General features: G+C 56.0%; 1 protein-coding gene across 1 annotated transcript; it reads left to right on the top strand.

Annotated features, from left to right (window-relative positions):
* Positions 1-5,334: 5,334 nt before the first annotated feature.
* On the top strand, positions 5,335-10,114 carry PODNL1 (podocan like 1). The gene is made up of 10 exons (XM_037041828.1): positions 5,335-5,438; positions 5,587-5,811; positions 6,257-6,350; positions 6,643-6,707; positions 6,827-6,936; positions 7,194-7,350; positions 7,606-7,721; positions 8,222-8,879; positions 9,580-9,728; positions 9,872-10,114. Exons 1-10 carry the CDS (start codon positions 5,436-5,438, stop codon positions 10,020-10,022), a joined length of 1,728 nt encoding a protein of 575 aa, XP_036897723.1. The 5' UTR covers positions 5,335-5,435; the 3' UTR covers positions 10,023-10,114.
* The last annotated feature ends 445 nt before the right edge of the window (positions 10,115-10,559 follow it).

Genomic DNA, 10,559 nt, shown 5'->3' on the forward strand with positions numbered 1-10,559 from the left:
TATAATTAGATTCATGTTTTTTGTTTGTTTTGTTTTGTTTTGTTTTGAAAGGAGCGGGAAGAGACGAAATAAAAGAGATAGTGGCTTAAACAGGAGAGGTGTCAGATCAGATTTCTCTCATGTCCATGACCAGAGTGAGTTGAATTGAAAGGCCTAAAATTCCAGCTGCTTTGCATTTCACAGAGCCCCAAGGCTCTTACCATTAGTTTCCCTACTTTTGTCAGTAGTCTCCCCTGCCCCATGGGAAAGTCTCCCCACATGGCTAGTTCCTCTATCATCCAGACCAGCTGCACCCAATCTGGTCGTCAACCTAATGGATTTTACCTCTCTGCCAACCTAAGAAATTATCCTAAAGAACCAATCACATCCTGCACTGGGAACCAGAGGTCACCACTCTCTTGTCATGACAAAGCTTGCCTCCCAGTCCCTGCTTCTTGACTCTGCTTCAGAATGTACCACCCGCATGTGCCTTTGCATGTGTGCAGGGTCCTCTTCTGAGCTGTAAGTATATGTGACAAATAAACTGACACCTATCTCTTCTATCCGGTGTTAGGTGTCATGTGTTTGGCCACCTTGTACTATCTAGGGCGTATGATTCCCTCCTTCACCAACGAGTAAATAGGTAGTGATCAAAACACTGTCTAAGGGCCCTGGCTGGTGTAGCTCAGTGGATTGAGCAGGGGACTGTGAACCAGAGTATTGTGGTTCGATTCCCAGTCAGGGCACATGCCTGGGTTGCAGGCCAGTCCCCAGCAGGGGACGCATGAGAGGCAACCATACATTGATATTTCTCTCCCTCTCTCCTTTCCTTCCCCTCTATAAATAAATAAAATCTTTTTTAAAAAAGACACTGTCAAAGGATGGCACAGCCTTCCAAGGTATGTGAGACTCAGGTTGCTTCTACCTTGTTGCTACACCATTCAAGGCCTTCATTCTCAAGTTGATGTCATGGCCCAAAATGGCTGATGGAGTTCCAGTCATCACATCTAAGAACAGCCTGTGTTCAGCTAAATATCGGTGATTTTATGGATTGGGTCCAGATCCTGAAAAGCCTGTGTCTTGAGGTTGGATGCTATCAGAGGATGATAAGAGGTGGACCCAAGGTCAGCCTTAAAGCCATTAACTGGTTCTGAATTAAGACCCCTCCTTTTCTAATTGGAAGATTACTCTTCCCATCAACCTTTCCCTCCCACATCAACCACACTCTTCACCCACAGCAACCAAAATGAGACCAGATTCCTGCAATAGCTGCTCACATCATTACTGCAGCTGTCCCTTGTCCCCCTGACTCTACAGTCCTTCCTCCTCTGAGATCAGAGCCTCGGGGTAACTGAGAGACATCAACACTCCCTTCCCACGCAGACCTTTCCACATTTAGGACAATTCTGCTTGCACTCCATAAAGGTGTACTAAATGTTGATCGTGCCAGGATCAACACTGGTCAGCCACACTCCACTGTTGGGAACAAGAAAAACAGTCTCAGCCCCAAGGAGCCTGCGTCCCTAGCAAACATCCTGTAAGTTGATTGCAATCTGTTTAGTTTCAAAATTTTCCTTTCAGTTGAGTCAGACCCCACCCTGTTCCCGCGCACGGGCTCTGTAAGCCAATAGCTAACCGCCACATCTGCTTCTGTGTAACGCTTGCTTGCTTGCCTCTATACAAGGACTTAGCTGGAAGCGCTAGGCGCGACTCTCGTTGGCAGCCCTTGCGGGCACCGCGTCTCCGGACACTTTGAGAGTTCGCCCCTGCGCAGGTTAAACTTGGCCAATAAAGTAACATCTTTGGAACCCCGAAAGTCTCCGACATTTGTTCTCGCGGTTGGTGGATGCAACATCCACCTCTGTCCCTACAGAACTCCCTGCTTGGCTAGGCAAGGCAGGATAGGGCAGGACACCACTGCACTGGACTGGGAAGAGCTGGGCTGGGCTGGGTAAAGGAAAGGGAGTTTCTTGCAGAGAGCTAAGGCCATTTATAAGGCTGGTGGTTAGGTTCCTAGCCAATCAGCACATTCTATCCCTCTGGCCACTGAGATTGGCTCCAGATGAACATGTGACCAAAGCTAGGCCAATGAAATTCAAGCTTGGGACTTTCAGCTGGACTACAGCTGGAGTTATCTTGGCACTATACAGAGAAGCCTGCTGGTAGAGCAGAGAGGTGGAGAGAAAACCCATCGTAGGATGTTGCTTGAGCTGCTGGATTCAGCTATACCTGAAGAACACATCCCCCAATATTTTGTTCATGAGTCAATAAATGCTATTGTTTGGAGCCCTGGCTGGTGTAGCTCAGTGGATTGAGCGCGGGTCTGGAAACTAGATGATCACAGTTCGATTCCCAGTCAGGGCACATGCCTGGGTTGCAGGCCAGTTCCCTGCAGGGGATGCAAGAGAAGCAACCATACATTGAGGTTTCTCTTCCTCTCTCCTTCCCTTCCCCTCTAAAGATAAATAAATAAAATATTTTTAAAAATAAATGCTATTGTTTGCATTCATTAGTTTGGTTTGGGTTCTCCATACTTCACAATTGAAGGAGGCCTGCCAGAAACTCAAATAGCTTGGCTATCATTCTGCTTCCCTGGTGCTAGGATCTGTGCGGTAGTAGTAAAGTATCTCACTGGGACTGGCCCCCTTCCTCTGCTACAGTGTCCGAACTAGTGGCCATCAGTACCACATGGAGAATTTAGGGTGGGGCTTGTTGTTGTTTTCTTTTGACCAAGGCTAAGACTGGTCTCCTGCCCCCAGCCCTGAGGGGCTCTGAAGGCCCCCCTCACAAGGCCACACAATCCTGGGAAATGTGGGCAAATGACTACCTCTTTGGGGCCAAGTTTCCACCTCTGTGGAAGGGAGATTAATACAGATAGCCTCTCTCTCCACCATTCTCCCATATCTTACTCCCTTCTAACAGCCCACCCGATGCACCTCACTGCCATTCCCCCACTGTCTGGACCCCATAGCCGCCTATAGCAGGGGTTACCTGGGGTATTCCATGCCCCCTGGGCCTCACCATCAGGCAGCTAGGTGTATCTCTTTAGAACTGGAGCCTGCTCATACCAAAGTGCAGTAGAATTCAGGCCCCTTGGAGGCAGCCCTCCATCAGTGACTGATGGAGTGAGCTACAGGATCGATATCCCCACTCCCTTGCCCCTCAGGTGAATGACTCTGGAGGCTGAACCCTACACAGTCTCCTAGTGCTTCGTGGCAGGACGGAGCCCCAGTGGCCTATGGCGGGAACTTGCTTGATAACAAGAGCAACCAATCACCCAAATTTGTCCAGGACTAAGGGTTTTCTGGGAAACAGGATTTTGAGTGCGAAGACAGGCAAGTTACAGGCAAGTTGATAACCCCAATGGTAACTCATTGATTACTGACTGCTCCCTTCCTTCCTTCCGTCACCTCCCCGCTTCCCTACAGCTTCCTTCTCCAACACAAAACGCACTCAGTCCTTGTCTCAAGCTCTGTTTCCGAGGGATCCTGACCCCTTCGTGCCCTTCATGCAGCCCATCATCTCAGCCACTGAGCACTTGTGAGAGTCAGATGTGGTCTTAGAACGTCCTGTCTGCTACTGGTTTTGCTTTGTGGCAACTCTTTGAGGAGTGGTCTTCTGTCATCCCCATTTCATGTGTGGGAAAGCTGAGGTTGGGGCAGGAAAGCGATTTGTCTGAAGTCACCCCATGAGTAAGTGGCACATCTCAGGGGACAGATTGGTGGCAAAATGGCACCAGAATGTGGTTAGCGATTGAACGTCTCTTCAGCAACCTCAGTACCTGAGCGCTGGCTAAGAAAGCATTCAGAGCTGAAACTCAAACACAAGCAAAATTTTATTTAGAAAGTCACCAAGGTAGTACAAGTAAACCATGGAAGAAGCGAGCCAGCTGGGCTGCGTGGGCCCAGGAAACAAGCTACAGAGGCAAAATGTGGGCCCTTGGAACTGAGGAGTAAAAGAGCAAGGATATACATGCCTGGGGTAAGGAGAGGAGGAAAGGAATGGGTGTGCTCTAGAGGAGAGAGAGCCAAGCTGGGTCCTCCTCCTGTGGCATTTTATCCCCTCTCTAAAGGTCGGGGATCTTAGGGGAGGTCCCAGGGGGAGGATCTCAATAGAATATTCATTAGCTTTCCCAGGTGTGTCCTTTCAGGGTCGAGGTCTCTACTGATTGGTCAGCACTAGGGAAGGGAGTCATCAGTCATTGCGGCTGATCCATCAGCCAGTGTTGTCTCCCTACCCTGGACATGCTGCTTTTCCAGGCCTGGAGCTGAGACAGAACTGACGCCTAGATGTTATCCCCAGGGATGAATGCTTAAGGGAGTGGTTGTGCGAGGGCCCACATAGGAGTCAAATGCGGCTACTCTTTGGCCTCTTGTTCCTCCTCCAAGGGGGAAGGAAAGGCCAGGGGAGAGTCCGACCAGCACCATGCTAGGGGAGGAAAGATTACCCTAGGGATGAGGTCCTTGTTTTTCCAGTTTTGTGCATTGCTAGGCACCCAGGACTTTCTGCCCTGGTGACTTTCTGTACCTGGCCCCTCGTCCTTGCTCTGCCTCTGGCTGGCTGTCTACCGCAAGGCCAGGGGCAGAGACTGGTTCCCTCACCTGGTGGCACACACTGCAGCTTTGGCATCGAGAGCCTGGGATGTGTGGGGTACTGTCTTCCCACTTCACAGGCATTACCTGATTTAATAATCCTCACACTCATCCTAGGAGGGGAGACAACCTTTGCAGAGTGGGAAACCGAGGCCCAGAGAGGTGGCTGAGTCCAGGTTCAAGCCCAGGCAGGCTGGCGCCAAATGCACATCCTTAAACACCAGGCTGGTGCCTACATGTGTGTAATTTCCTTTCAGGCAGCAGCTGTGGCTACTTAGGGGGGGGGGATGTGGCCGTCACTGAGGCCAGCTGGTTGGGGGAGGAGGGGCCTAGATAGGAGACCTGGCTGAGAGCCTCCAGGTTGTTGTCTGGGCTGGCACGCTGAGCACAGGCTGAGCACAGGCCTGTCCCGACCCCTCGCTGCCAACCTCAGCTCCTTGGGGACCATCCAGCGGGCTAAAGCATCCCCCACTCCTCTGCCTCCACTCCTACTCTTGTGGTCGGCCCAAATACCGTACAGGGTGAATCTCAGCTTTCCCCCAAACATTCTTTGCTCCTGTGGCCTGGCCCAGGCTGGCTTAGGTTACGCAAGCAGAGCTGGGGGGGGGGGGGTGGAGGACCAAGGGGACAGGCTGGCCTTCCTTCACAACCCCACCCACCAGCCCACCCACCCTTCCCAAGGCAGGCCAGGGGGTGGGCCAGCTCTCTTCAGTCCCTGGGGGAACAGGCTGCAGGGAGGGTGTCCTGTGCTGAGAGATGGGGATCAGTGGCAGCCAAGACAGAGGCTCCAGGAGGTGACCGTCTGGTTTCCATTAGGAAGCCCTGGTCGGCAGTTCGGGCAAGACAGCTGAACTGGGGTTGGCTATGGTGAGGTGGGGTTGGGAAAGGTATGAGGGTGGGGCCTGCCAGCCCCTACACCCCCTGGGGGATGTTGCTGTCACGCTGGCGACCTCCTGACAAACCTGGCGCCACCCTGACCAACCTGGCACCACCCTGACCTGTCTCCCACTCCCAGCTGATGAGCCTGCTGCTGCTGCTCCTGCTGCTGCTGGGCCCCCCAACCACCGCAGGCATGGAGGACCCGACTTTCCCCCACCTGGGGGAGAGCTCGCAGCCCCCACCCCGGGCCTGCCCCCAGCGCTGTTCCTGCCCCCGAGCTGACACAGTGGACTGTGATGGCCTGGACCTGAGGGTGTTCCCCCACAACATCACCAAGGAGGCTCAGCAACTCTCCCTGCAGGTGAGGAGGGGGACAGTGCAGGGGTAGGGTGAAGCGGGCTGAGCATGGGAAGTGCTGGAATTGAGAGCAATGGCTGTGGGGTCCATGTGCATTGGGCGTGTGGGTCTTGGCACTGATGGAAATTGGTCTTGGAGGTGGGGGAACAGCTACTAGATGTGGGAGGGACTGAGGTTGTGGGGGTGTAGGGGGATTGACATCTTGGCAGTTATGGGGTTGTCTGGGCTAAAGGTGGTGAGTGTCAGAAGTCAACTGAAGGGATGGATGGGGTGTTGGAGACCAATGTCTTTTTCATTAAGGGGTGGTGAGGAATTTGGGATCAATTATGGAGGTAATGGGGTGTTGGGCTCTCTTCTTAGCATGATGGGGAGCTGAGAATGAGGGCTGGGGGCACTTGTTGAGTGAGGGCTCAGGGTCATCTGAGCCGGGGGTGTGAATGCCCTCCCAGAACAACCAGCTCCAGGAGCTCCCCTACAATGAGCTGTCCCGCCTCAGCGGTCTTCGAACCCTCAATCTGCACAACAACCGCATCTCCTCAGAGGGTGAGGGGCCACAGAAGGCTGCCCCTCCCTGGCTTGGTCCCAGCAGCCCTCTCCCTCCCCTGTGCTGGGTCTGTGGGCAGCTCTGTGGCAGTTCCCAGAACTGCCCTTTGCTGAGCAGGATGGAAACTCAGGGGATGGGGGAAGGGGGGCTGTGGCTTTTGTGGACTAGGAGGGGGGTGCCTGGAGGAGTCTCTGCCAGTCTTTGGCCAGGAGCCTGGGGGCGGCTGGGAGCACAGACACCCCCTGCCCCCTACTAGGCCTGGGGTCCCCTCAATGCCTGCCCCGCTCCCAGGCCTGCCCGACGAGGCCTTTGAGTCCCTCACCCAGCTGCAGCACCTCTACGTGGCCCACAACAAGGTGAGCTCCCACCAACTCCCCACCCCACCCACCCCAGCCAGGTCACACAGCACAGAGTGCAGAGGGGACAGCATGGGGCTGGAAGGTGCCACCAGGACCAGCACACTGTGCTCCTGCAGCTCTCGGTGGCCCCCCAGTTTCTGCCTCGTTCCCTCCGAGTAGCGGATTTGGCTGCCAACCAAGTGACGGAGATCTTCCCACTCACCTTTGGGGAAAAGCCTGAGCTCAGGTAGCCCCTGGCCCAGCCCAGCCCCAGGCCTCAGGCATGCCTACCCAGGCCTCAGGTCATTCCCCACCCGTAGGGTCTGAGGGAGGTCATAAGCCTGCCCTGGGTGGTCGGGGGATACAGGACCCTGGATGCTCTGTCTGGAGAACTGTGCATGAACACACACACAATGAAGGCAGCCCTCGGCTGGGGTGCAAAGGGAGTGGTGGGGAGCCCAGGGGCAGGCTGGCGGCTGGAGCCTGCCCCTGGGCTCCCCTTAGGTCCGTGTACCTCCACAACAACCAGCTGAGCAATGCTGGCCTGCCCCCTGATGCCTTCCACGGCTCTGAGGCCATCACCACCCTCAGCCTCTCCAACAACCAGCTCAGCTACCTGCCACCCAGCCTGCCACCCTCTCTGGAGCGGCTCCACCTGCAGGTGCCACTCCTCACCTCACTGCCTACCTGGCCCCCTTCACCTCTCTCCTGGGAGACCTCTCTGCCTCCTCAGAATTCCAGCAGCCAGAAACATCTTTCTCTGAGTTTCTACCAGCAGCACAAGCCAGTCACAAATGCTCTCTGAGCAGGCTTGCTAGAGCCAGCTCGTCTCTCTCTCCCTTACTCAAGAGCCTTCAGTGGCCCTCCACTGCTCTCTATCCTGGACCCTGGGTGTCATTCTCTCCTCCCTTCCCAGAACAACCTCATCTCCAAGGTACCCAGAGGAGCTCTGAGCCGCCAGACCCACCTGCGTGAGCTCTACCTCCAACACAACCGGCTGACGGACAGTGGCCTGGATGCCACCACCTTCAGGTGGGGCCTGGGACAGGGTGGGATGGGGTATAGCCTCATATTGGCAGTAGGGGCTGAGGATTTGGGGTCTGGGGCCCCCATGCTTTGTCCCCCTCCTCAGTATCACTCGTAACCCACGGATTCATTTGGTGAGCACCTACTGTGTGCCAGGCTTGGCCCAGCACCTGGCCACCATCCTTGCTCCCAGCTACCTTGTTCAGTCATCTTGTTATCCAATATTAGAGCTGCCATCTGCATATCCGGACCCAGAACTCTGTCCTGGTCACCCCCACATCTAATCCTTAGGCCAGAACCAACCTTGATCACCCCAAGTTTACCTCCCACCCAAATCTCTCAGCTCACCGCCCCAAAAGTTGGAATTTCCAGCTGACATCTCAACACCACTCGTCAGCCCTCCTGAGCAACAAGATCTGATGGGCAGCCCTCCTGCCCCCCATCAGAGATCTACCTGGTCCCTGGCACTGGGCACCCAGACCGATGCCAACCCTCTCCCCCACCAGCAAACTGCACCGCCTTGAGTACCTGGACCTGTCCCACAATCGGCTGGCTGCAGTGCCTGCCGGCCTGCCCCGCACCCTGGCTGTGCTGCACCTGGGCCGAAACCACATCCAACAGGTGGAGGCAGCCCGGCTGCGTGGGGCAAGGGGACTGCGCTACCTGCTGCTTCAGCACAACCAGCTGGGGGCAGCTGGGCTGCCTGCAGGGGCGCTGCGGCCTCTGCGGGGCCTGCACACGCTGCACGTCTATGGAAATAGACTGGAGCGAGTGCCCCTGGCACTGCCCCGCCGTCTACAGTCCCTGGTGCTTCCCCACAATCGTGTAGCCGCACTGGGAGCCCGTGACCTGGCTGCTATGCCAGGCCTGGCGGAGCTCAACCTGGCCTATAACCGCCTGGCCAGTGCCCATGTGCACCACCGAGCCTTCCGACCACTGCGTACCCTACGCACTCTTGACCTTGCCGGCAATCAGCTGACTCGGGTGCCTACAGGTCTGCCTGCTGGCCTGCACACCCTGCGGCTGCAGCGCAACGAGCTGCGGACCCTAGAGCCTGAGCCGCTGGCTGGTCTGCACCAGCTGCGGGAGCTCAGCCTGGCGCACAACCGACTCCGAGTGGGCGACATTGAGCCAGGCACCTGGCATGAGCTACGGGCCCTGCAGGTCAGGGGTGGGCTGGTTAGCCACACTGTCCCCATGGCCCCTCCATCCTCCTGCCTGACCAGTCCCTCCTCCACAAGGCCCTTGGAAAATGCCACAAAAACAGCACCCCATGGGAGGCTACCTTTGGTGTGGATGAGTCAGATCCAGCCTCCAGGACTCTGGCTGTGCTGTCCCTGCTGCCTGGTCCTCTGAGACACTCCCTCTACCTCCCCAGTAAACACTGGCCTCTAGCCCTTGACCACTATTGATTCCAGAGTTTAAAGCATCTGTGGGTGTCAGGCACTGTTCTAAGCATTGGAGATGCCAATGAGCAGAGCAATGTGGCTCCAGGACCTGGCATAGACGCCCTGGTTAGGGAGGAAGCAATCAATAACAATCACAAGTAAATGATGAGTGTTAGAAGGGCATGAGGCTATGGATTAAGTGCCATCTCCATGAATGATTAGTTGAATCAATGTCTCCCGCAGCTGGTGGGAACCTGCCTGTGCCCCTAGTGCCTATAGCAGGGGCTGCCTCAGAAAAGACTGTTCACCTCTGTCAGGGGAGAAATTCAGCAGCCATGAAAAGGGTCCAAAGGAGGGCGAGGAGGGACTGGGCTGGGCATGGATGGGAGGAGGGCTCGGAAGGCCGTGGTCTGGGGCTTAGCTGAGCAGCTGGCCCAGGAGCTGGAGCCACCATTGGGCCGGCTCTGTCTGCCCAGGTGCTGGATCTCAGCCACAACGACCTGTCCTTCGTGCCTCCGCACCTGCCTGAGGCCCTTGAGGAGCTACACCTGCAGAGCAACCGCATCAGCTATGTGGGCCCCGAAGCCTTCCTCAGCACGCCAAGCCTGCGTGTCCTCTTCCTCAGGTGTCCTCAGGGGGGCTGGGTGGGTCCAGATGGGCAGGGGAGGACCATGGTGGGTTGTGGGGGACCCCAAGAAACTCAGGGGAAGTCAGCATGGTTGTGGCCCCTACCCTTGCACATGCCCTCATGCCTGCCTCTTGGTCCAGGGCTAATAAGCTTCACATGACCAGCATTGCGCCCGAGGCCTTCCTGGGCCTCCCACACCTTCGAGTGGTGGACACCACGGGTAACCCTGAGCAGGTCCTGATCCAGCTGCCACCTACAGCACCACATCGGCCACGGGCAGGGGGCCCTTGACCTGAGGGGCCTGTCATTACGGTCCAGACTTTTGGGGTTCCACTGGGCCATGGACTAAGGAGACAGTGCTTGTCTGGGGCCTCAACACGTCTCCCGCAGGGCTCGAGGGCTCAGCCTGCCTGACCCATGCTGGCTAGGAGGCTGAAGTACCTCACACACAGAGAAGGATTGAGGCATTCAGCTCGCACACCAGGTGCGCAGACCATGCTGGCCCTGCTGGCCACCTTCCTACTTTCTGCCTAGATGGAGACAGTGACAATAAAGCCTAATTCTTTTGAGTGCTCACCACCAATCAGGTGCCCTTCACTTTGTGGGACAGAAGGGGCTCTTGCTATCCTTACACACAGTGGGGGAAACTGAGGTTACAGGATGCTAAATGCATGAGGCAGTTTGATCCAGGTCCCGTGGCCAGTGAGCTGCCTTTCGAGGCCAAGACACATGTGGGTCACTGAGCACCACCACATAGGGCACAACCACACCTGTAAACCCAGACGTGCCCAAGGCCACCAGGCATGTCTGGGTGTACACATCAAGATC

The sequence above is a fragment of the Sturnira hondurensis genome, unplaced genomic scaffold (assembly GCF_014824575.4).
Source record: "Sturnira hondurensis isolate 20B ecotype Veracruz unplaced genomic scaffold, ASM1482457v3 Scaffold0003213, whole genome shotgun sequence".
NCBI lineage: Eukaryota > Metazoa > Chordata > Mammalia > Chiroptera > Phyllostomidae > Sturnira > Sturnira hondurensis.

Excerpts from the sequence above, each read along its gene's own strand:
- PODNL1 (XM_037041828.1), top strand. Across the intron at positions 6,708-6,826 it reads TCTACGTGGCCCACAACAAG|CTCTCGGTGGCCCCCCAGTT; the intron begins GTGAGCTCCCAC and ends GTGCTCCTGCAG. Across the intron at positions 7,351-7,605 it reads TGGAGCGGCTCCACCTGCAG|AACAACCTCATCTCCAAGGT; the intron begins GTGCCACTCCTC and ends CTCCCTTCCCAG.